This window comes from Xiphophorus couchianus, chromosome 18, assembly GCF_001444195.1.
Source record: "Xiphophorus couchianus chromosome 18, X_couchianus-1.0, whole genome shotgun sequence".
Lineage (NCBI taxonomy): Eukaryota > Metazoa > Chordata > Actinopteri > Cyprinodontiformes > Poeciliidae > Xiphophorus > Xiphophorus couchianus.
In genome coordinates, this window is record NC_040245.1 from 27,778,242 (window position 1) to 27,805,028 (window position 26,787).

General features: G+C 40.3%; 1 protein-coding gene and 1 long non-coding RNA gene across 3 annotated transcripts in view; one reads left to right on the forward strand and one right to left on the reverse strand.

Moving 5' to 3' along the window:
* Positions 1-5,043: 5,043 nt before the first annotated feature.
* On the forward strand, positions 5,044-9,435 carry LOC114161855 (uncharacterized). The gene is made up of 2 exons (XR_003599091.1): positions 5,044-5,131; positions 6,411-9,435. It is a non-coding gene; the product is annotated as an uncharacterized LOC114161855 (long non-coding RNA).
* traf4a (tnf receptor-associated factor 4a) overlaps positions 8,944-26,787 on the reverse strand; it is a 44,385-nt gene continuing 26,541 nt past the window's right edge. For both annotated transcript variants that reach the window (XM_028045463.1, XM_028045464.1), the window contains exons 3-8: positions 22,102-22,153; positions 16,433-16,537; positions 16,157-16,318; positions 14,806-14,967; positions 13,483-13,638; positions 8,944-12,452 (exon numbers count right to left, since the gene is read on the reverse strand). In XM_028045463.1, the coding sequence (XP_027901264.1) occupies positions 11,820-12,452; positions 13,483-13,638; positions 14,806-14,967; positions 16,157-16,318; positions 16,433-16,537; positions 22,102-22,153 (1,270 nt within the window). In that variant the 3' untranslated portion in view covers positions 8,944-11,819. The remainder of the gene's footprint in view (positions 12,453-13,482; positions 13,639-14,805; positions 14,968-16,156; positions 16,319-16,432; positions 16,538-22,101; positions 22,154-26,787) is intronic.

Consider the following 26,787-nt stretch of genomic DNA (forward strand, 5'->3'; position numbering starts at 1 on the left):
TAATACACCCATACATTGTATATCTAGTGAAGTCTTTCCCCATTGTATTATCGCAATAGCTCGGTCTGGTTGAATGTGAAGTGATTTTTAAGTCTGGCAACGGATTCTCAATTGGACTGGACAGATATTTAAGGCTGCATGATGTTTTCAGTCTTTGTACTCAGCTCTGGCTCAAACTGTAAGACTACAGTACATCGCAGAGTCCAATAATTCACAGCTCACGATTCGTGTCCTTGTGATGTACGACCTGCCGTAGCCTTGAAACTACAAAGAAGAAAAACCTGGAAGTGAGGAGGCGCTCGCCGGAGAAGAAGACAATGCCCAACAAAAACAAACACTTCCTTTCTGTTCTGAAGTAGAGAAACCTCCACTTCAACTTCCTTACAGTTTAACTGCAGTATTTTGTGTTTAAAAACATATTTTTGTATGCTAATGTGAGAGCGGATGAGTGAACTTGAAATTAAATATGCACGGAGAAATGCTTGGGGAAAAAAATATTTATTTTCATGTGGCCTTGAAAACGTCTGAAGTTCATAAACTGTGATATTTAATTTTCTGCCTGTCTTTTTTTTTTTTACTGACAAGTCTACTTCAAGCAAACAACATTTAAAGGGCCGGTATTATGTATATTTCAGGCACATGGCGCCATTTTATTTATGTTACCTTCAGATGTTATAAAAACGCTGTATATATGTCAAAAATAACTTACAAGAAATGTGTTGCTTTAACACTGGGCTTCTGTCTCTTTAAGAAGCTCCTACTCTTTCCAATACTCGTCGTCACAACAATACTTCTCATTACACCGTTAATAATTGTTTTGTGTATATATTATATTGCTTGTTGTACTCAATAACAGTAACCTCGGTTACTTATACTTTCTTGAGTAGCTTTCCCAAGTGTGAGGGGTCCAAGTATAGATCACAAAAATTGTTGCGCATGAATTATAGATCTAGCAACGTAAAATCTTCGTTCACCATACATATTTTTAAAGGCATTCTTTGACTCGTACCCTGACTGTGTGAGCAAATGGAATTATAACAAATGGATGCAATTATTAAATAACATTTAAGTGCCAGATTGAGAAAATGGATTGTGTTTCTAACTGTAGTTATTAGAAACACCTTCTTCAGTAGTTATTTATAAAACAGGCAGCTAAAAATAGATTTTAATAAATTGGGTCACAGTTCTATTTTTAGTTCTTTTTTTTCCCTCCTTCTTGACAATCTGCCATGTGGCCATTGAGCATACAGCCAGATTACGGGCTGCATGACTGGCGCCACGGAAGGGCTTTACTTATGAGCTAAAGGCTGGAATTAAGATTACATGCAGGCCCGCTGGCCAGCGGGAAATGTTTCCACTGGCTTGTCAACACAACAGTGTGTTTATCACTGGGAGGATTGCAGAATGGAAACAGCTGAATTAAGCTAATTGTGGTCGGCGAGCGTTTTGGTTAAAGGCCACGTTAGAAATCTAATGAGAAGGTTTGTCCGCGTGTTCCGGGAAAAACGCAACCATGCGAGTCTATCGTGATGGCAACAGAAATGTCTCCTGGTCTTTACCCAAAGGCAAAAGAGAAATCCTACCACCGCTCAAATCCGACGCGTTTTTGTTTACCTTCTTTCGTGAAGAAGGAAGTTGCCCTCGGTGTCTTCTTCGGAGGTTTTCGTGTTGTTTCCGTCCGTGGTTTTGGCGCAGCGCCACCGCAGGCCACGGGGGGAACATGTTTTTCAGAGGGTTTTCATTGAGACAGTATGAAAGCGAACCACAGCAGCTGAAAATGTACCACATGTTGCGGTTCTTAAAAATATTCATCCTCATTAATTTTCTTAATATGCGTGGGGACATTATCTCATCTAAATGGCCACATACATTTTAAATCCATCCGACCCAAATTATTAAGCTACTTTAGCTAATTATTGCAAACTTACAAAACATAAAATCATTTATGTGCACACAAACCCACCCACATTTATGCTCTTTGTTCAGTAAGGTAGGGGATCTGTGATGCTGTGGGCTCCGCTCATATTCCCAATCCAATCCAGCTGTATTTACAAAGCATTTTACTTTATCACAAAGATTAAAGTGCTGTACACAATGCATAAAGCAGTGCCATTGCACACACAGAGTAATAAAACACAAAATACTTCAACTAGACATGCAACAAAAACTATAATAAAACACCCCTAAAGCCCTGAAAACCTTCTTATCATTGTGTCTTTAAAAAAACAGGAGTTTTAAATGGAAATCTGAACTGGACGGCCATTGGATGATCTAAATCTAAAACATCACATCCACACAGAAACACAAAGAATCTGCATACTTTCATCCCAATTAAGCATTTTCTTTTTTCCAAAGAGTTTTTGCGGCGCCAGTGGCTCGTATTTTTTCAACAGTAGGCAGACAGGAAGGAGGGTGAGGAGAGGGGGAACACATGTGGCAAAGGTCGTCGGGACCGGGAGTTGAAACTGCGACGTCCGTGTCGAGGACTAAGGCCTCCAAACGTGGGGCGTGCTAACCCCCTGCGCCACCACAGCACGCCCCACCAATTAAGTATTTTCAGTTTAACTTCCATTCCCATGCTTGCAAATATTCCAGTGAAATCTTGACTTGTGAAACATTTATGTAATATTATTGCAGCACACTGTACAAAATTGGTACAAAATTTGTGAATCCACCATTTTTTCATAACCAGATATACAGAAAATATGTCCTTACTGGTCTTGAAACCCTATGTTGGAAAATAAGATGATCCATTTTCCAAGATTAAATAAAAAGACATTACAGTGTTTATAATAGCAGCTAAAAAAAAAAAAAATCATGCTATTGTTTGTTTTTGTTGTTTCTTTACTCCATGTTCCTATCCTTGATTTCTTAATAAAATAAAAATAAAGAACCCTGTCGGTCCGGCAGGCTGATCCGTGTTACAACTCTCATATTTGAGCGAACAGAACTCGGCGACATGAGCGACAGATGTCTATTGACTGATGCTGCAAACACACTTCTGTTTTTCACAGTCTCTTCTCAGTAGCTGACTGCTTTTTGCACCTCTTAGTGTTTACATCTTCTCCGACGACTCGCCCTTTCAGACGACGCTTCGCTCCGTGCGTCTGTGGAGTTTATGAGAAACGTGTCTCATAAAAATACTCTGTCGAGATCAATGGCTCATGTTCCGCGTGGATTTGACTGCAACAGGTGAAAATAATAAGAAAGACAAAACATGTTATCTTGATTCGAGTAAAAAAAAAAAACATGCTGTTCATAAAAATATTGGATATTTTATAACACAGACCTGTCCGGGGCGAACCCCGCCTCTCGCCCGGAACGTTGGCTGGAGATAGACACCAGCACCTCCCAACCCCTCTAGGGGCAAGGGTGTTAGAAAATGGATGGATGGAAGGATTTTATAACGCATGGAATAAATATTTTTGCCATGTTTGAGTCACAACTACGTTCAATTAAATTCGGCTTATTTGTACAGGACTAATTCACAACAAATGTCCTTTTGAGGCAGCTTACAAAATAAGTCATTTCAGTTCAATCACACGAAGACTCCACTTGATTCTAGCTACCAAACAGTAAATTCAGTTCAAGTCATCATTCAAATGTTAGATAAAGTTATCTAAGGAAACCCAGTGGATCACGTGAAGTCATTGACTTGTAGCTCCTTGTAGCCACAGCTGACAATCGCTTTTGCGTTGTGTAGTTGACTTTACAGGAGGAATTCCTCATACCAACCGCGCATGTAGCGACAATGGAGAGGAAAAACAACCTGCCATCCAACAATTTTGTATTCCACACATTTATATCTACAATATGGGCAATTTGGAGAGAAAGTACCTGTATAAGAACTATAGAGGCACAGAGAAAACATGCAAACTCAGTGCAGAAAGCCTCATGTGCTACACGGCAACAACGCCAGCAACTGGACCACTGTCACAACCACAAATATATACCTTTATAAGTCATAAAACAGTAATAAATATATATAACTTTTTATCTATTCAGGAATACATTCCACCTCAATAAATGTATTGTTTTTGCGTTTGTGAAGGTGAGACATAGATCTTTCCTTGCCGATGTTGATTCCAAGTCTCAACCCTTGATTCAGAGTTTTCTATCCGCAGTTTAAGTTACTTGAAAAGTTTTAAATATCGCTCATACAGTAGCTGTTCCTTGGGGTCGTTTCCTGACTTGTAATGGTCAACCCTCATCCAAGCTAATCGAGAGGAATGCTGTCCTGTCTCCTCCATGTTATGTCACATAAGACGGTCATGGTGTTTAAAATGGACTGTCAGCCTTAGAAAATAAAACGTTTCAGTAGCTGAGGGAGCAGCAAGTCCGATTCTTAAAAAAACGCCATTTCAGGTTGATTTTTTTTTTCTCCCTCCAACTGCATTAAATTTGTTTTAAGGCATTTTGCATATCTTTACCAAGTGGGCCATTAAACGTGTGGGTTGGTGTATCTGTAGCATGAGAGTTGTGATCAGTCAGAAAGCTCGTTCAGATGCGTGGGGGAGCATCTCATTCATAAAAATCGCCTCTGTGTGTTTTGATTAACCCAGAACAGTAATTGATCCATGCCTGGCAGCGCTGCTACTGGCAGGCAGCCACAGTGGATCTCACTGACCTTTGACCTGGGGCCATCACTTCCAGTTTCCCAGCTGAACTTCATTATTCTGCTGCTGCATGGATACGTAGAAAAAATGCAGTGGATGATGGACCACACGTTTGTTTTTTCCTCAAACGTTTCACGATCCGGCTGGAGACCTGAGTGGACCTGTGTGAATGTTTGGACAGTTTTAATCAGACCTTTATTATCACATTAAGTAGTTAAGGCATTTTGGAAATGGAAATGTGTGCCATCGCCACAACAGGGATTATAAAGTTTGGGTTATGAATGATATGCGTGTCAATTGTGTTTCATGCCACTGGATCTGTAGGAGTGAGTCAAAGATAAGTGGGATAATGTGAGTGACTCATTAGAGGGACGGGTTGGGTGGAGCCGCCTTGGTGAAAGAGAGGATCATGGAGGAAGTCTTGAGGCGTAGAGAACAAATGGAAATGAGAAGAGCTGATAATCTGAAACCTTTCAGTAAAAATTGTTGTGTCAGGCAGCAATTCTCGTTTAAAGGTAGACGTAACCGGGTTTCTATGATTATTAGACAGTTGAGGAATAAATATATTTAGATGTGTGTTTTATGCTGTAAGAAATGTAACGATCTCACTGTAACGCTACGGCAAAGCTGTCCAGGTGGTATCAGCTGTTAAATTCTACTGTCAAAGTTAAAATAAAACATGTAATAATAATAATAATAATAATAATAATAATAATAATAATGCAACAAATTAATACAATATGGAATAAAAGATGAAATAAAAAAAGACTTTATAATTCTAAAACCTTTCAGCTTTTGACCAACAAGGCTCCAAATGTTGATGGAGATGATGTAAATTTAAAGATAATGTTCATTATCTTTAAGTCAATTCAGGTTTTCAGGTGAACTTTTTGATCAGAAGTATATATAGTAATGCAACATTTAATCATTGATAAATGTCACAGAAGCGATTTCTCAGTCATTCTAAGAAGCTCCGATGCTTCTGCACGTCTATCAATTGTTTCTACAGATTTGCTGCTTTTAGACATTCTCTTTTGCTCATGTCATATTTGTGAAAATCAGCTATTCTTATGAATACTGAATAGTATTCATAAGAATAGCTTTTGAATACTGTTGATTGCTTTGATGCTGACTCTTGGCCCAGACTCTGTCTCCCTAGTTGACTAAATGTTTTCAGCTTTTATATATATATATATATATATATATATATATATATATATATATATATATATATATATATATATATATATATATTTTTTTTTTTTTTTGTAGAAAACTGTAGAAACTGTCACCAAGTCGTGATAGTATGGTGTGAGCACACAGTATGTGAAAAAATATATATACAGTAGCTCCTCCATCTTCTCCCAGTGCTAACTGGAAGCTACCAATCAGAGCAAGGAGGCGGGTCTTAGTGCTGTCAATCACCCTCCTCACTCAGCTACGCTGCAGCTAGAAAAGAAAAAATGTTTTCTCCTCCATCAATCGTTTCTCTGGCATTAGCAAATTGAGCAGAGTACATGAGGATGATTGACAGCATTAAGACCCTCCTCTTGGCTCTGATTGGTTGTTTTTGGTAGTAGCAATAATTTCAGATTATCTGCGTCATATTATACTGTCAATACATGGTGACATATTTTTTCTTAAAATAAAAGTTACATTCTGACATTTTTAATTTAAAAAAAAAAAAAAAACAACAACAAATGGTCATTTCCAGGTCAGCGGTCAGTGCTGACACACATGCTGTGACTTTTGTTCTTTAGATGACTGCTCGGACTCGTCCTGTTAATCTTCTAGGGAGGTTCTGGCGTTAATCCAGGCGCAGATTTTCTATAAAGCCGCCATGGGACACCACCTTACTCATAAACCAGCCCGGTTCGCTTCGGCTCTGAGGCGCGATTGTTAAACTTCCAGCATGAGCAGCGACAGCCTGGCACCGCTTCACGAGCCGCAGCTCCCCTTTGATGTGCCGGGTTTCACGAGGCAAGGAAAGCCTCACGAGGAGGTCGGGCTCTTCTCCATCTTCACCGCCTCCTCTTCCTCCGACCCCGCCGGCATTTTGCTTCTTTCTTTCTTTTTTGTTTCTTCCAGTGTGTATTTTGGCCAAAGGCTACGTGTTGTGTGCTCACAGTGTTGGGAATGTGACTACCTGTAAATGATTTACCGGAGGGAACAGAGGGTCACTTCAGAGAGCGGGCCTGTATGCGGCGAGGCGCACGTGACTCTGACTCCACATGTTGCGCGGGGAGGAAAAAGCTCTGCTAACATGTAATTAGCCTGTTACTATTTTGATGCTGCCGTCGCCGTGAAGGAGCAACAGGGTTGTTGGTTGTTCGCTCCATGCCAGGAATCCGCGAAGCTTTCAATTTTAAACTACAAACTTTTCTCTGCGTTATTGAATAACTGGCTTTTGAATTGAAAAAGAAGCCCACTCCTTTCTTCTTCTTCTTCTTCTTTTAAAAAACAGATGTTTTTATCTTTGAGCCATGAAATGAGCACTAAGAGAAGCGAGATTATAGCTTTTGCAGGACCTTGGCCCGCGTTTGTACAGCAAGTGAAATGCAAGACTGTCCTCTTTAGGGGTTGCAGAGAGATTTCGATATTAAAAGCTCACTTTCCTCTTCTGTAATCTCGCACCAGAGCCAAATGGATAGCTGATGCAAACTCCCGTCTGCCTCACTTCCTCTGCTGCTTCAATTCCCACCATCTCTGACTGGAGATACTGGAAAAAAAACAAAACTTGCAAAACTACAATGACCCCCGACCTAGATATCTAGATAGAAGCAAAACAAATTCTCAACAGCACAAACTTAAGATGTTTTTTACAGGAAAGCTACTTAACTGAATAAGCGTTTTGTACTGGTTTAGGTCAATAGAAGATGAATATTGCAACTGCTTTAATTTTTATAAAGCAGTCCCAACAGGACAGATGGCTAGATGAGCTTTATTGGCTTTCAGTTCCATTAAGTATTAACATTAGTGGTATATTTAATCAATAATTCAGTGAAGCTAAAAGTATGTTGATACTTTAAATGTAATGGTGGCGGCTAATGCGCTGGTCTAACAATTTAAACATTTTGTATTTCCAGCACACATTTCTGTCAAACTCCTGGTCCACCGATAAAAAAGTAGCACAATATAAATTCAGAGCAGATTTAAACTGCAATATTGAGCTACGTATTTTGGTCGTAAGCTAACTTAAAAGTCAAACAAATTAGTTATTTTAATTAATTTAAGTTTCAAGAAAAAAACAGCAATAAAACTAACTGGGGGACTTCTTGTATTTGGGTTAAACTAATGCAGTGGCTAAGCTAAAGTCACTGCTTGTTCATGGGGACATTTCATTAAACCGCCACCACTGCTAATAGCAGGCTTTTAATTAGCATCATGGGAAGCCAGGGACTCATCAAGTGTAGTATTTGAAGTATGGGTACAGTACAGTCACGTCTTGAACTCTGTAGGCCTCTGCTTTATTTTCTAAAATGTTCAAATTCAAAAGAACTGACTCTAACCTGCTGGGTAAATCAGTGATTAAGTAAGATGTACGTCTAAGAATCAGAGGTCAAAGTTTTATTACTGTTATCAGTTTCTCTATGTTTCCTTTTGTTTAAAATCAGCTTGGATCGGATTTTAGATACGGAGGTCTGCCATATTTCTAAGAGGTTTAAAGGAACGCACCTCCTGCTCGTTTTCCATGTCGTAGAACTAAACAAGGACAGGCAGCGTTTAGTTTTTGTAATGCGTAACTTTCAAACCAACTCCCAGTTTTAAAATTCCATTTTAATGTTCCCTCTTATGTGTTCTGTCATATTTATTTTCAAAGTAATTTTCTCTCCATTTCTTTATTTTCTTGTAAAGCACACTCCGTGCCATGCAAATAAAATTGCATATTGGAGGCCTTTTCTAAGCTAGTGGTTTACTTTTACAATAACACTACCTTTACTTTGGTGATAAAATGTCAACTAGTGTTTCCATAACACAATGAAGCAATTAAAATACATTGTGGAGCACACATGGAAATAAGTAAAACAACTGATATACGGTATTTTATTTTACATAAGAAATTGACAAGCACTCATCAATCAACATAATAAAACATTTGTGCCATCAGTCAAGACTCCAGATGGCTCCTTAAAATAAATACTTTTAAGAGAAAACAATATGGACAGAACAGGCTCAAACCACACAGACAAACAAATTATCCAAATGTTCAAAAGACGAATGGGTCCGAAAACTCCCAAAGTCAACCCCGACTCTCCAACATAAAGAGCTTGTATAAAACAGTTAAGCGTTTTGAAAAATACAGAATCTTACAAAAAAGGTTTTTTTTGTCTTTTTTTTTTTTTAAATTTCCTTGCCTTTTTGTGTCACTGTAAAATATCAGCTGGTATTCATGACAAGAAATTAAGAATTCCCCCCATGTATAATAATAAAAAGACAGAATGTGCTTCTGCATTTTTTTTTACATTAGTATTCACATATATCATAAGTAAACTGCAAAAGTCTTCTCAGTTCCTTATGGTGCTTTGACGAAAACACGCGTACAGCACGGGGCTGCTCGTTGTCACATTGTGTGTTGAGCTAACAGTCCCCCCCATTACACCGAGCCTTTGAACGGCTTTCCATTCCCCACGTGTGCTAAACAACACACTAATGTCAAATATTCATTGTCCTTATAGGTTATGCCACCAAGGTTCACATTTTATAAAAACAAAATCAGAAAGTTTTTTTTTTGACAGGTTCTTGTCAACTGAAAAGGGTTAAAGAAAAATAACAAAAGTCATCAACAAGTGAGGATTTCAAGAATACAGCTTACATTAAAAAAAAAAACAAAAAACGTGAGAACGAGGTTTTGACATATGAAGCATGCGTTTGCCTGCTCACCCTTAAAACTCTCATGCGAAGACATACTGTGTAAAAAGGCCACATGGCTTTTCCTTCACTCTTAAAACGCGTGTGTATCCCGATAGTTGGGAGGAAGTGGACAAAAGGTACGGTAACCTCTCTTATTAGTGTGAGGACTCTGTAAATAAGGAGCCAGTTAGAGTTGTGTGTGTGTGTGTGTGTTCAGTACACCAGAGAGCCCCTGACACTTTGATCTGGTTACAACTTACACAAGAGCGCAAGCTAGTTCCTGCTACGGTAACAACCAACACATATTCAGCATTCTCGTGTAATTTGTTTTAAGTGTAGTCTTGGTTTTGGCAATATTTTTTAAAAAGTACATAAAATCAGACTTTCTCTGTTAGAGGAGGCGAGTGAACAGATGTTTGAATATTTAGGGTAAGTTATGCTAATGAAAATTGTTAGCAATCGTTAGCCTAAAGGGCTATGCATACTACGCAAGAGCAGAGAAATTAGAGGGCAGTAGGACATGAATGCAGAGTATTCTCAACAAATCATCTCGGAAAACAAATTTCTAGGAAAACCTTTGAAATTTAAAATGACATAGGATGTGTTTAATGGGGAAAAGTTTTTGCTGACGTCCCAAGAATTGTGCCGTTTCTTTTCTGTAAAATCTTGACACCTTGAGAAAATGAAAATCTTTCTCAGTTCTTGCGAGTATGCAAAACCCTTAAAGGACTGGAATCTGGAACAAACAGTAAACTTGCTCCATCTATATGTATGGAGGAATTACATCTTACATCTACTGCTGGGTGGTAACTGTTCAGTAAAAGCTATGCTGGTTCTTACTTTTTATTCAGAGTTAAGCTAAGATTAGCTATTCAAAGATCGCCTTCAGCTGTATAATTGCAACGCTCTTGCATTAGTGTTTTTGGAAAGCTAAAAGGTAAAAACAAAACTCAAAATGACTTTTTACCGTTACAAAAAGTAAATGAAAGTGTATGTAGCTGTCAATGCAAAGCTATGCTACCAATTTGTAGTTAGCATAGCTTAGCATAAAAACATAAAATCAGAGCAGATAGTTTAACGGGTTAGGTTAGGTCCAGGAGTGAGACTCACATTTAATGTTGGTAATAGTTGTTCAATAAAAGCCATGTTGGTTATTCTTCAAATATTTAAGTTAAACCTAGCCATTTGAGAATGGATGTTAGTTTTAGTTTTATGTGTTTTTATCAAGTTTTAGGGAAATAAAAATATGGGGTATTTTTCAGAGATAAATGAAAAGAGGTTTTCTAAGTTCTTCCCGGTTCTGGTTCTTATTAAAGATATTTAAGCGATTCGGAAGCCAGCTTTAATTTCATTATCAGCACAAATGAATTTTCTTTCTCGCATAGTAAAAACTATAAAGCCTCCATTATTAAGTCTTTTTAATAAGTCTCTGGAAGCTGTGGTCAGTATTCTGCTAAAGGTCAGACATGTTAACCTGAAATTCCAAGTTCGGTGGAGGTACATAAACCGAAAATCAATAAAAACAGGAAGTTGCTTGGTCTTAAGTTTATGTTTAGATTCAAGATTACAATTTTTATCTGTGGTTTCCCCTAACAAAACCATTCTGTTTTTCAGTCTTCAAATCTGTAAGGTAAGTTAAACAAACAAGAAACGAAAATTTCACATTTAGCATATCGTAAGAGTTTTCATGGCCTAAGGAGAGCCATGAATTGCTAAAGACATTTAATTAAAACATCTAGATATTTAAGGTCACCTAAAAGTATTTGTATGTTTGTGTTTATATAAACCTTATTGGTAGTAGTTATGGGGGACGGTGTGTTTGTTAAAGGATCATGATACTGTCTGAGTGTGTAAACAAGTCAGTTGGGCTTGAGTGTGAATCTGGTAGGTCCCTCTTCTTTGGGGCGGTGCTGAACATTTGCTTCGTTCCACTCACAGATGCCCTTCAAACCTTATACATCTATGTCTTTACCACATTCTTCTTGTGTTGGTACTGCAGAAACAAAAACAGAAGTATAACTCAAGATAAACATTCTAGGCACTGTTTGATTTCAAAGGCTTTAAGCTGCAGAGGGTGATCAAAAGGTCAGCAAACGCATAGAAAAAACAACGTAAAAAAGGAACGTCAACGAGTGACAGTTCTGCAGACCAAACATTTTCTCCCCTCTCGTGATGCGAGTTCCTCCAAGTCAGCTCGCACAAACCAAACTCGCTTCAAGCTCTGCGGCGGAGAGGCTATCAGGGGAGGAAGGATCTAAAGGGTGAACGTGTGGAAGTTTTCAAGGTTAAGCGTCAGTTCCAGTCTTTAACCCATCTTCCTCCTTCATGGACAGAAAAACCAACACTTGGGTCTCAACCCATTATCTTCTGGGGAATATCTATAGAGGCCTTGATGAAGATGCAGTTGTCTCGGATGTAGTTCCTCTTCTTGATTTCCTCGTGCGAGATGAACTTGGGGTAGCCGAAGCCCAGGGTGCTCTCGTCCAGCGAGTTGCGGCTGCTGCAGGGCTTCTGGAAGTTCTTCCAGTTGGGATCCGGGTTGAAGGTCTCTGTGATGTGCTGGGGTTTGGAGAGGGACGGGTCGCTCTGGTCCAGGATGGAGAACGTCACCTTGTAGGAGAAGGGCCACTCCAGCAGGTTGTCGTACTCTCCCGGCAGGACGCGGATGTAGACGGAGAGGTGGGAGCCCTCGCCGCTGCCGTTGCCGTTCAGGAAGGCCGACACCTGGAGCTTGTAGCCGTAGCGGTGCGTGTAGAACGGCGGGCTGAAGAACTCGTGGTTGCTCCGCAGTTTGGCCTCTTGGAGTTTGCGGGAGTAGTCACTGAGTTTCCAGATGAGGACGCCGTCTTGGCTGACGGACAGCTCCTCCATCTCTCGTCGCAGCTCCAGGATTTCTTGCCGTTGGCGACCGACCAAGTTACACATCAGGGTGAGGTGCGACTTGGTGGTCTCTTCCAAGTGACGACTAATTGCCAGCTTAGGGCACTGCAGGGAGAAAAACAAATCACTTCTGTTTAAGAGTTCATAAAATACAGTTAATTCTCTACTGAATACGTTTGATTATTTTTCATGAGTCTTTGTTCAGTAAAAAAAACAAAACATTTTGTTCATGTGACTCAATCAAACAATGTGTCAGGTTGATTTGAAACATAATAGGTTGATGGGTCAAGATAATTAAAGTTTTCCATATTTTAAGTTAAGTTTCTTTGTAACTTTATCCAGAAGTTTCTTTTGATTAGGAGAGCAGTATCATGTACTTTCGAGTCACATGGTGCCATTTTATAGCACAACCAAGTAACTATGTTAACTTCAGTTGTTCTAAAAATGTCATGTGTATCAAATATGACTTAAAAGAAATTTGACTTTGTAACTTAATGCCTTGAAATTGAGCCTCTGTCTCTTTAAAAACTCTTCGTATTTTTAAACAGCAGCCAACTCTGGAAAATGTGGAACAACAAATCTAAATCTACACAAGACGTACACTCTCAGGTTATTAGGCTACATTTGGAAAAGTTGTAAGTCTATACCCCAACATTATTAGAACTCTTGGTTGCCTTCATGATTTATAAAACATTTATTCATATCAGAACGTTCATGAACCAGCTTGTTTAAAAACCAATTTGCATCTGATATTTCTTCATATTTACCATATAGTCTCAATTTTACCTTTATTATTATTGCTTATATGCATTTCTGTTTGCTTCCAGTTCAGGCTTTCTTGACTCTCAGAGTCTACAAAAAGTGGAAAAATGACATCACAGCATTTGATGTCTCCACATTTCCAGACTTTGGTACCTTTAAAAAAGACACCGATAGATATGTCAGTTTGTTTGCATCTGTCCTGTTATTAGGCAACAACCTGGATCTTTGGACCTGGTAACCAAAGCCAAGTAAAGATTATGTATTTTTTAAAAAAGCTTCCTGGCTAATGATTAACACAACAATGGGCGTGTTAAAAGGACATTCCTACAGAGTCAGGAGAATTTTAATGAGAACAGATGCAGGTCAGTCTTACCCTGTGTTTGCAGCCGGCGTCTTTGAAAGGACAGAGGACGAGTGCGTTGCCGCAGTTGTCCTTGACGTGGTTGGCCAGGTCCTCCCGGGCGATGTTGGGAGTGCCGCATTGGTTTGGACACTGGACAGGGAAGCGAGGGCAGTGATACTGGTGGTTCTGCGTCCAAGAGAACGGAAACGGAAACATTATTTTGGTTTTAATGAATGAAAAAGAGACGATATGCTTTCCATTCATTGAAGGTATCTTCGGGATAAATACATTTTGTTTTGTTCACTTTTGACGAGGTGACAAACAAAGGTACAGACCCTCCGGGTTTGCTGCAAAGTCAGTGAATCAATATAATCATCTGGGTTTCCCTAAATAGGAAACACTTTGCAATTTGGCACTTCAAACTGAATTTAACTGCACTGTATTGTAACCAAGAGTGAAAATAAATGCATGGAAAATACAGGTCTATGGAGGGGTTGATTTGACTACATGTTTTGTATAAATCAGATCAATTTTGTCTTGTATTCTGACTTTAGATGGTATTTCTGGTGAATTTGGGGTAAATTGTGAATTTAATAGTAGTGATTACGTTTTTGCATGCTAAAAATACTACAATTTGCTGTTTTTATTGCACTGCTTTAAATTGGACTGATTTGGTTAAATTAGCCGAAAAAGCTAAAAGTGAAGCAGAAACATTTATGTTGTCCTGGACAATAAATTGTCCCAAAAGTTATTGCGATAAACGATAAAATTGTTGTTTTGATGGATACTGAAGTTGCTGTAGACAAAGCTTAAAAGTTGCATCATTTGCCAACAACAGAAGAATTGTACGCAACTTAACATTTGGTGTTTGTCGCTCGCAGAGAAGAAAGTTTCAGCAGTTTCAACAACTTTAAAGCTTCTCTGTGTTCACACTGTAATGAAAATCCGTGAAAAAAAAACAAAACAGGAAATCAGCTGTTCAGCACTGCGACCCACGTTTGGTCACGTCAGCACATCTTGACCCAGCATGTGAGAGGAGGGGAAAATCACAGCTCTGCCTTTGTCAGAGAAGTGCTGAGGGGAAGAGAGCTCAACTTAAAAGCACTAATGGCAGCGGCTCACACCACATCCAGCTGGAGAAGGACACAGGCACCCTGAAAGGAAACATCCTGCTGCTGCACCTCTTCTTTGTCCTGCCCCGCTCAGGCCTCAGACAGAAAGCAGCTGCAGGAATACTCAGATGAAAATAAATGCGTCTCTGTCCGTTCTTGTGTCAAATACAGATTAGTTCTGTTTTCTTACAATGACCAATTTCTTTTTTCTTTTTTGTTCTTTGGCTCAAGCAAAACTCACCTGGATTGTGTCGAAGACGAACTCTTTGCCGCAGTACTTGCAGGGCTGCGTGCGTTTGGGACACTCGGCCATGCTGTGCTGGGACAGCAGGCGGCGCATCATCCTCGCTCCGCATTTGTTCTCACAGTAAACGCTCTCCTGAGGACACACGCCCTGGTGGTTCTGACCAAAACAAACAAACAAACAAAACATAAACAAATGGGATTAGAGAAATTATTGATGATTTAAAAAAAAAAAAAAAAAATCCAAATCCAAATTTTGGTTGTCCGCGCATCCTTAAAAAGTTTTAAATTCACGTATCTAAAATGAAGATCTTAAAAAGTCTTAAATACATTACAATAATGTGCATTGGTCTTAAATATGTTAATCATAAGTCTTACATTGTGTAGTGACAAAACTATTTAATCTCATATATTCTTGTATATGCCCGTATTTTTCCGTCAGGCGAAAGTTTTGAGTTGAGCACCGACCTCTTCGCCTTCTGTGGCAGGTGAGGCTACCAGTAACAGGTAGCTAGCTAGTAGCTGGCTAAGAGCCACTAAGAGAGCTAGCTAGAACTTTATGTCTATCACGAGTGACAGGCTTGACGAATGATTGAGAAAGGAAAAAGTAATCGCCACTTGATGTGAAACCCAACTCATTGGAGGCAATACGAAAGACAGCAATAAGAGTTTTAACAATTTTCAACTTTTTTGTGTCTCGTTGCTAGCCCTTGTACGTACAGGGTTAGCCTTTCTGTAAGGGTTCCAACACGTCTCAGTTCTTTATGCTTATTTTAAAATGTAACATAATAGTAATAATCAGTGAATTTATGTAAGACATTTACACTTATAAGATGGAATCCACAAAACCGGAGACAAGAAGAAAGGAAAGGAGAAAAGACCCAAACACAGAAGGAAAGACGGCAGGTCACAATGGCAAAAGCAAAGAAAAGAAAGAGGGTAGATAGACCAGAATGATAGTAACCTTCATATAACATTTCTAACAGTTTTTTTATGTTGTTTATTTGAAGTGAAAGGTAGTGGTTCTAGAAATGTGTACATAGAGAGAGAGAGTAAATAGAAGTGAGTCAGGACCAACAGAGGTGTTAGTGAGGAGTAAAAGGCCCCTCCATTCACTTGCTGAGGAAAAAACATGAAAAAGTTGTTTCCTCTTCCATCATTTGTGCTACCAGAAAATATTTTCCTAACATGGTGACGCACAGGCCCGAGTTCTTCCAGCTGTTTTTAACAGGTACTTCTTTCATTTGACGCCATGAGTCATCTCTCTCCAGGTGTTTCTTTTTCCATCAAACTCACACAACCACAAAGAAGAACAAACACAAACAAAAAACCAAAAAAGCAGCGTTTACCTCGTAGGCCTCGCCGGTGAACTCGCTGCCACAAAACTCGCACTTGACCTTGCGCTTGGGGCAGTCGTGCTGCAGGTGATCGGGCAGGTCGCGGCGCGTCAGCTTGACGGAGCAGCGGTTGGGGCACGGGATCACGTTGAAGGCGCAGGTGGAGAAGTGGCCCTGAGGGCGGAGGAGAAACCAGCCACACATTCAGCAGATCTGCCCCATGTGTTGGGCACCAGAGCGGGCGAGTGAATGATGGAGAGAGAGAGAGAAGCAAGAGCTTCTTCTCACCTGCAGCTGCTTCATCTGTCCGGTCCAGCGGCAGCCCTCCTCGCTGTGGATGCAGCGGATGGGCAGCGCCAGGATCTGCTGCTCCAGCTCCGGGTCCGGGTAGATCTGAGGGTGACAACGTGGCATGAAGTCAGATACAGACACCCGCTGCTGTTCACTAACAATGGTAGCGTTTTGAGGAATCTCATCTGTGTCTGGTGTGTCCTGTAAGACTCCGCCCACCAGGCTGAATGTGACATTAGCTTGAGAAACGTGTGTTGATAACACTTAGGATGTATTTGCCAATTATGAGTGAAGATTCTAAGTAGTTAAGATGGATCACTTGAGCCTCAGTGAGGTGTTAAAAACGAAATTCGAGGAAGAGATGGAAACTTCAAAATGGAAGCTGGATGTACAACAATATGTCTGCATATCATACAGGCTGCAAGGGAGCAAGAGAGAGCAAGACTTCAAGAACAACAAAAAAGGGCTAAACAGAGAGTAGCTAAGGTGCTCTGTTTATCTGTCTGTCATGGAACATTCTGGATCTGGAAATGTTAGAAACCTTTTCAAAAACCTCAGAGAAATCGCGTTAGCTTATGCTAACTATGCTAACTGTGCTAATCCCAAACAAGGGGTGCTAGGCAAATGCTTAGCTTTGTTTGAAAATGGTTGTAAAGCTTAAAGAAAAGATCGGCATGTACATTTTTAAGGAATGAACATAAAGAGTGCTCTTTTTGTATCGCTAGCCACACTGTTTTTTTCCACCAATGTAAAATAATCCAATTTCACAAATGTCTTTGTGGTGTTACTTTAGAAAAAATTGCAAGAAATTCTGCACTTATGTGTGACAGTAAGTGTGGCTTTTTGATCTGTTGATTTTCCATGAATATCCACGAAAAACTGGAGGGACTGATAAGTAAATAATGACGATTTGTAGCAGAAAGGTTGGAAAATAATATTTTAAATGTTAATTTCTAAAGATGCACTAATGTGAAAATTTGGGATGCCGACATCCAATATTTATATTGCCATTATGCCCAATAATTATATTTACCGATATACATACAGTTCCCTAACCTTTCAACACAATGAAAAAACATAAAATAACGGCCACACATTTTACTTAACCGAGCATGAGGGCACAAGACCAATAAAGTATTTTTTTGAAAATGTAAAAACTAAAAATCGTTTGAGAATTAGCTCCCACAGTTATATTAGCAAAAGCCAGAAGTTAAACAAGTTATTATTCACATTTTCTAATCACATGTGAGCTTAGATTTAGATTCTTTTCAGCTCTTAAGTTGTCACATTTTTAGGAAAGTTTACATATTTACCTGATTGATGATAACGTCACTCTGTTTTTGGACTTTGACACGTAATCAAGCCTGACTGCCAGGTCTAGTTTAACCAGAAACAGTGGCAGCCTGACAGTGGTAGTAAAGGAGCAAAAAAAAAAAAAAAAACCATACGTGATCATTAAACATCCCCAACTGAACTAAAACCACAAGATTGTCGGCAGAAATAAAAGTTACGCTGCGCCAAAACGTTGGAAAAGCGACACTGTTTGCACTAAGCTGCACAGAGAAATGAGGGAATTTCACATCAATTTTTTTTCTTCTCATTTTACTACACTGCAGCAGTGAGTCAGGCCTGCCACTGCAGTGATAATGAAGAAGTTTAGGACTTTATGGGACCTCAGAGAGAGAAATAAGCAGCAAAGAGGCAGAGAAATATTTATCCGTGGTCACTGAACAATGAGAAAGAGACTGCATCCTACTAAAATCCCCTCAAATCCTCTCCATCAAGTCGCTGTCCTGAGGCTTTTAAGCCTCCCCCCCTTCGCCCCCGCCGGGGAAAATAAAAACCCGGTCAAACAAGAAAAGCCACTTCCTAACAAATGTCACAACGGCCCTCTGTAGCCTGGCTGTTGAGTTGTGATTTGTTCAGCCACGTGCACCCGCACTGAAACATGAGTAAGCACGGTCCAACCAAAGACACAATGCACCTGGAAATGTCTTAAAATAACTCGGCTCACTCGGGTCATGTTCAAGTGCAGATATGTAAGCTTTTCACTCCTGTTCACAAAGTATTTTGCTGTAATAAACTTATTTTTTGGGGGAAATTAAAGAACAATCTCTCATTGTTCCAGTCTTAGAATCTGCTTGGAAGGCTGCAATAATGACCTTTTAATAACTTAGTCCCCGGCTCATCGGGGAGATGTTAAGCTCTTCGGTTCAAGTTGGGGGTTTACTCTGTCTGTAGCAGCAATTTCAGCCCCTCTCCATAACTACAGCAGCAGTGGCAGCAGGACAATCCTTTAATGACTGTACCGCTGTTCTTATGTGGTTGTGTTTGTGCATTTTTACTTTATTTTTTTTGGAAAGGAGGGACAGCGTGCAGTGAGCATTACGATAACCCTGACAGGAGACCACCAAGATGGGGGTAATTTGCAGGCGACTGGGAGCCTGGGAGCGCCTTGGTAAATAACAATGTCTGACAGGTGTGCCATGAGCCCCTCCCTCCCCCCCAGGAGAGTTCCTGCTATAAGAGGCGCCTTCATCGCTCCCAGCACTGGGGCCTGCAGATCATGCAGCAGTTCAGGTTCACTGCTGAACATAAACATCTCCACTTTCGCTTTTTCTTCATGTCGTGTTGTCCAGTCTTTGCACATCTCAGGTTTTCAGGGCGTCAGTTACATAGCTGAGGACATCCAAGCTAAACGTCCCCTTCCCTTAACTCTTCATCCTGAAAACACTAGGCGTGCATTCACTCCAGTCCTGTTTGATTAAAGCGAACTAAAGTCTAGAAAGTCTGGCTTGTTTGGGAAGGAGTGAATGCATAATCAAACTGTGTTGCAAACCCAAAAACCGAACTCTGGCCCGTCTACAAACCTCAGTTCTCAGTTCGGTTGAAGTGAAATCTGATGTGGTTTGAATGAATATGTGAACGCCAAGCGGACTGGAGACCGCTCCCAAAGCGGGACACTGCAGCGCAGGGCATTCTGGGTAAACATGCGAGTCTAGTGCTACTGGGAGAAACGGATCATGTTTTTTTTACCTAAAGAGAAGTTATTAAATATTTTTCCAAAAACTGCTCGCCACTCAAGATACTCGAATAAGCAGTCTGTGTGCTTTTAAAATGTTTGTTTCAACACTAAAGCAAAAAAAAAAGAAAGAGACCCAATAAGCTGAGATTTACAGCCATCAAACACATCATCACATTCTGCCCAATAATATCTGCACCAGTTTAACTAATTAACTGTGTCCACTATATAGCACTAGAATTCATGAAAAACAACACAAATATTTAAGATTTATTTACATCTTATCAGTAGTCTGGTGAGATATCAGAATGGAGAGCGTTTGTTTAAGAGATCTGCAGACATTATTATGTTTAATGTTTTTCTTTTTGTGATTGTGGATTTTGTTGTTTAAGTTTTGTAGACTGAATAAGACAAAGTCTAGCATCAGAGAAATATCCCAAAAGCTGCAGAAGAAAAGAAAAAAAGAGAGATGATCCTTCTGTGTCCTTTATCCCTGAAATGTAGTTGCTTCGAAAAGCAGAGATCAGACGTGAGAGAGTCCTGACTCTGAATGCGGTCCTCTCCCTGAGCACAATCTGGTTACATTACATTTGGAGGACAGCTGAATTTTATTTCTCAATCTGCTCAGGGAGTGATTGAGTGCAATGGTTTTAATAAATGTTCTGGTGTAATGAAATAAACTGCAACCTCTAACTTGGGGGCAAAGATGTGTTTTACTGCCTTTATGCACTACAGTAAATCAGAGACACAAACCCTCAGGTTTTTATTTTAATGTGAAGTAAAAGTCACGGCGTCTAACCAGCTGCAGTCCGAACCTGTCAAAGCCCGATGCCTTTGTACAAGATACATAAAGCAATACCAGATGTTTGCAGGGTTCGCGTGAGTTCACATTTTCACATGCACTAGATTTGTTATAATAACTGCTCTGTCTCCTCCTCCTCGGCGTATTTGTCCTCATACGAGCAGATGATAGCCAATTTTCTTGGGGGGGGGGGGACAAACAAACATCCATTTTAACTGGATTAGCTTTGTCTTGTTTCCAACCCACTTTTGTATTTGTTTCATGTTTGTGATCTAAAACGCTAAAGAGATTTGATACCGTGCTCACATTAAGTCAGATAACAGTAAAATGTAAAGCAGAGCATATTTATTCAGTTAAATGTCCCACTTGTATAAACATTTTGATCTGAATAAAGCTGATGGATGTGACGTCTGTGGGACTGTTTATTCGTTTGGAGACGAGATTCTAGAGGACGGAGGTCAGCATCTTGGGTTGTCATTGTTATGCTTTTTTTTTTAAACCAAAAGCTAGATTTTTGGATCCTATGTCATAAACTTGAACAAATTTACAAAGTGACCCTAAAAACAACTGACAAAGCAATGAACTGGACAGCTAACCTTGTATTTTTGGGCACCAGAAACAACAAATTTGGTCTTTTATGAGGAAACTCTGGGTCGTCTAATCTATGATATTACCGACACGCATACTCAGTGACAGAAATAATAACAGCAGTTATCTAGTGACACAGAAATATAAATTTGTGTGTCATCAGCATATGGTAAGAGACATTGACAGCGAGAATGTAGATATTGGATAAAGTGGGCCGAGAATGGAGCCTTGAGGAACTCCACATGTGATCTTTGTTCGCTGAGATTTAGCACCGCTAAATGACACAAAGCTGTCATGTCCTGTTAAGTATGTTCTGAACCAATCTATAATAGGCTGAATACAGAGTCATCAACTGGAAGAAAAAAATTAAGTCAATGCTGCCTTTGGGTCACTGCTTATTGTTTTGTGAACATGCTTTTAAAGGGGAGTTTAAAATTATGGTTGTCAATATTTTGCTATCACAGAGTTTTCATAGAGTAATGCATCTAATGTCCACATGTTCATTCTCACTGCCTGTTAGCTTGCTAAAAGGACTTTACGCAACCTGTCCATCTGTTATAAAAAAAACAAACAATTCAGCAGTTTGACAATATATCCAATGTAAAACACTGAGAGAGTCATGATGTGGAAACTAAAGGAGCCTCAGAGTTATGTTTTGTTCAGTAACAATCACAGGTGCTAAGCTATGAACTTTGTTTCTGTCAAACAGCAAATAACATAATTGTTAAAACAACAAAGAAAACCCAAGTAACACTAGTATTACTACAATCAGTGGGTGCCTTCTCTAGGTACTGGCGTGAAAGTCAAAATAACAAAAGATAAATCATACAGAGTAAACTTACTCAAAATGTTTGAGTATTTTAGCAACAGTAGGAATAAATGCTGTTTATCTGCTTTAAAAAAGAAATTTGAATATGCTCTACGTTTATTCTAAATGTTTGGATAAATGCTTTGAAACCGGCATGTTTTACTCAAGGTTGTATTATTCCAACAATCCCGTAGCAGCCCACGCCTAAGCCACAGACGGCTACATCTGTGTTTGTAGAGTATCGAACAGACGGGACGCCATATTCACTGTTTCAATCGAATACATGTTGCAGCTTGTTATGAGTGTAAATATTAAAAGTAGGGTTGGACTGCTCCAAGACTTCCAGGGAATATGCACAAATGCACACAAGTTTTTAAAGCGTCGTTAGCTCAACAACTCAAAAGTCTGTGGTGTGAATTAGTGTCAGGCCGGTGTATCCGTCGTACCTTGGCATAGTCTAAAGGCAGCTGATCCTCTGGACATTTGAAGACGCCCTCACTGCAAAACGAAACAGAGAAAATGTTGGTTTATGAAAAACACGCAGATAATTATACAGTACGGGTATTAATGAACCACAAAGTGCTGTCAAAAAGTCAAAAGGATTTTCTGAGCATCACTGCAGAGCACAGAGTTTTAGTCTTTTCAAACTCTGAAAACTCCTCTGACTCATCAGGCTGCATGATGTACAGGGAACACACTTTTCCATGCGCCATGAAGCAAACTGACTTTAATAAGCTCTTTTATCCACTCCCCCCCTGCAGACGATGTGCTCTGTAGAGCGGCTATAGAGCTGCTGCAGAGGAAGCTACAAACTACATTTTGTTCACTTTTATTTTTACTTAACCAGATAAGTTCCTTGAGAACATAATCTCATTTCCAGCAATGAGCTGGCCAGGAAGCATCAAAGCATCATACAACAGAAAACAGAAGAATAAGAAGAAAAAAACTAATGGAAATAAAACAAAAATATTTGAGAAAATTAACTTCATTATCGACCTTTCACATATGTAATGTAATAATTATACATTATTAGTACAAAGTATATGAAAAAAAAAAGACGACTGTGAGGTTGTTAAAACGGTGTCAATTTACAACTGGTAATTGTCCTGATAGTTCCAATGTGCAATTTGCTTCTCTTACTCATGGTGTTTTCATACTTGACAGTCTGGTAGACTTGGTTGGATTGGGGAACAAAATTGCAACATTTGTTACATTTTCAGCTGCTGCAGTTCGCTTTCAAACCACACTGCGTCAAACGAACCAAAACCTTTGAAAAACCTGTTCACCTCCAAACCTGTAGGGGCACTGCACCAAGAACTACTGAAGGAAACGACACAAAAACCTCTGAAGACGATGCTGAGCAAAACCTTCTTCGTAAAATGTAAACAAAAATGGAGAAGCATCAGATTTTAGCTGTATAGGATTTATTTTTTTGTCTTGGGCAAAAGACCAAAATCCACTTCTCCCTGTAGTGCTAGACTCTCATGTTTTTGTGGTTGTATTTACCCAGAATGCCCTGCTCTTTAGTCCGAGTCTTACTTTTGGAGCAGTCTCCTGTCTGCTTGGTATTACCGCACCACACACGTCAACTGAACCAAGACGCAGATTTCTAGGCAGACCAGAGTTTGCTTTTGTTGGTCTCCATCAGAGTTCGATTGTGCATTCATGCCTTCGTAGTCTACAGGTTCGTCGACAAACCCAAACCAGAGTTTGATTAAAGCAGACTAAACGGGGTTGGTGTGAATGCACCCTAACTCATTCTCGTCTTGGAAAGTTTGCTTCAAACTTCTCCACGACTTCCTCCCTGACCTGTCTGCTGTTTTCCTCTGTCTTTATCAAGCTCATTGTTCACTAATGTTCTGTAACAAACCTCTGAGGCCTGAGATTAACTTATTCACTGATAGACTCCAATCTGCCAGCTTCTGAAGGCAATTAGTTGCTCTAGATGTTTACCTCTATGGGTATCAGAGTAAAATGGGACGAATATAAATGCGCAACACATCATTCAAGTTTTCATTTCCCCTATACTTTAGTTGTACCTTGTTTTTCACATAAAATCCCAATAGAATACATTGAAGTTAGTGGTTTTAATGTGACAAAATGTGAAAAAGTTAAAGCAGTGTGAATATTTTCACAATGAATTGAATATAAGCTCAAATCTTGCAACAAAGGTACTAAAATTGCCTCCTCTAACCCAGACCATGCCTCGGTTACAGCTAAACTAATTTGGGAGCAGTGCTGTTCAGAGAGTGTTTGCCTTTTAGTGCTTTAATTCGGTCATCAGCGTCACCTGACCTTAGGTCCCCGAGGCACAGGAACACGGGACGGGAGTGTGTGTGCACTGCCCTCTCCGTCTACCCAGCTGTGAAACGCGCCTGCTGATGCTGACGGCGACGGGAGGGGGGATGGGAGCAGAGGTCAGGCCCGAGAGCGAGCGAGGGAGGGTTGATGGAAAGAGGGGTGGAGGAGGGAGGTTAATGCATGACGGCACAGCAGTAATTCTTCTCCATTAGGGTTACTGTGTCAGCAGTGAGCCAGAGACCAATTAACAAAACCACAACGGGCCGTGAGGGAGGGTCGATCGATTGGAAGCCTGCGAGAGTCCACTCAGCATCTCTTGTGTGAAACCATTTACTGAACTCATCGTCATCATCGCTGAAGAGTGCGCGACAGCCAGTCAGCCAGCCAGCTCCGAATGTCCCGCGACAGTAGACCCTGATAGGAGATGGGAAGTGACAGGGCCTCGGCTTCCGATGGGGGAGACGCAGAGGGACGGCCCCGCGCCGTCCAACTCTGAGACACGGAGAGGCAGAAAGGCGAAAAAGAGCCGAGTCACCGAGAGTCAGGATGATTTCCTGTCCTGACTGCAGAGACGATTACGTGTCTAGCACCACTAGCAAACAACTGCACGCAATTCACTCATGGGTTGAATTCACATCGACTCGGTGAAACCACAATGACATGTGGTAGAGCTATGGTTTCATTTGTATGTTAGAAATCAGCTAATGGCCACAATTTTTCCTGCTCAGTGGTTCGCCTAAGAACCAAAGTCTCGGTTCGGTTGAAGTGAACTCTGGCGCGGTTCAAATGCATATGTGAAAGCAAAGCAGGCCGGAGCTGGAAGTCGACTGACGAACGGGGCGTTCTGTGTAAATACAACCAAAACAAAACATGCGAGTCTTGCGTGAGCAGGAGAAATAGCTTGTGGTTTTTTGCTTAAGACAAAACGAGAAATCCTACAACCGCTAAAATCTGATGCCACTTTTTTCTGTTTACATTTCATAAAGAGGAAGTTACGCTCAATCTCTTCCTGAGAGGTTTTAGAGTCATTTCCTTCAGTGCTTCTTGGTGGATAGGAAGAGGGGAACAGGTTTTGAAAAGTTTTGGCTTGTCTGACACGATACAGTGTGGAAGAGAACTGCAGCAGCTGAAAATGTAACAATTGTTGGAATTGTGTTGGAGTTCAATTACCCCAATTGAACCGAGTCTACAGGACGAAAGCTTCTCTTCTAAAGCATTTCCAGAGGCCAACCATTACTGACACTGGAGTCGACATTGAGTCGGATCACTGTGTCCCTGTGAGCGTTTCATGCAGTAAATACCATGAGGAATGCAGTGCTGCACTATTCATCTTGTTTTATCTCAGTATCCCTGCAAACAAATATCTTACAGCTTTTAAAATCTCCCAATCAGCTGATCTCTGACGTGATCGCTACCAGCAGTGCTACAAAAACAGCAAACAACACAGCATTAACACCAGGCGTTATGAACAATGTCTGCTAATATTAAAACACAGGAAAACTGACTCTGACATTATGTTTATGGATTCAGCGGAAAACTTCTCCTGTCAGAGCAACTCTATGCAGCACTCAGTGGCAGATGATTAAAAAAATAAGTAGCTGGACGAAAAGAGAGAGTAAGATTCTGTTAGTCTGATGCAAATCAGACTTTTTATTAATGATGAAGATTGGTGGTTTTACAGGTTTGTCTTATATTAAGAAGAATAAAAACTAAAGTAACATTTTGGGTAATTGAAAGAGGCTGTTATTTGATGATGGGGACCCAGAGCCAGATTTAGCCTCAGTGTAAACACAAAGAACTGGTGTAAAGCAAACACAGGCAGCAGTTGAGCTTCAGAACCGGTTTGGTGAAAAAAAAATAAATAAATTAAACAAACAAATTTATATGTTTGTGAGTGAGGTGTTCACCAGTGAAGCCAGAGAAAGCACGAATGGTGTAACAGGATGTTATAGGATGTAAATTAAACAGTACTGTCAACGACACGTTCAATGTTTGCAACTCATTCAGGCTGCAAGAGAGTGAGAGAGAGCAGGACTTCCAATATAAAACAGGGAGGCTACATGGAGCACAACAAATTTCTTCTGATGTTTCCTTTTAAACCGAAAGTTTTAAGTTTTAAGCAGGTCTGTCAGGAAACATGCAGGATTAAGAAATTTCTCTACCAATAATAAGAGTCGTGAAGGCTTCAATGGAAAAAAATTGCCTCTAAAAATAATAAATTATCTAAACCAAGTTAGGCTGATATGTTAACAGCTACCGTTTACTGCCTAGTCAATGAGCATCAGGGGACAAATTCATCAGCAATTCTTCTGTGTGGGGACGAGGGGACCAGCTCTGACTGGACTCCGTACTGTATAATACAATCACATCATTAAAATTTAACCACCTCCCTCCGTCTGCTCGGCCTCTCAGATACTCACGTTCACATCATATCTGCCCCCTCTCCCCTGTATAATTGCCCTTTCTCTCTCCCCACTCATCCCCAAATCTTCTTAGGCAGCGTCCATTCATCCAGCGTCCACACACCACCAACACAGCCGTCACAACATCCTTTGGTCCCTCTGCGCAGCGCTCCTGACAGGCAGACGGCGAGAGGTACAAATCCCTCCAGATTAATCTCACCGGTGCAGACCGAATCGCGGGGAGGGAGGAGGGTTTTGTTTTTCCAAGTGACAGCAACCAGCCCCAACCACACACACGGAGGATGAGTTGGTGACAGTCGGGGTCCCATGAGGAACCTTGAAGTGCCGTCGATCGATTAACAGAACAGAGAGACTCCTAAACAAACCTCCATGTTTACCAGAGAGGTAGGAACAACTGATGAGACGCCC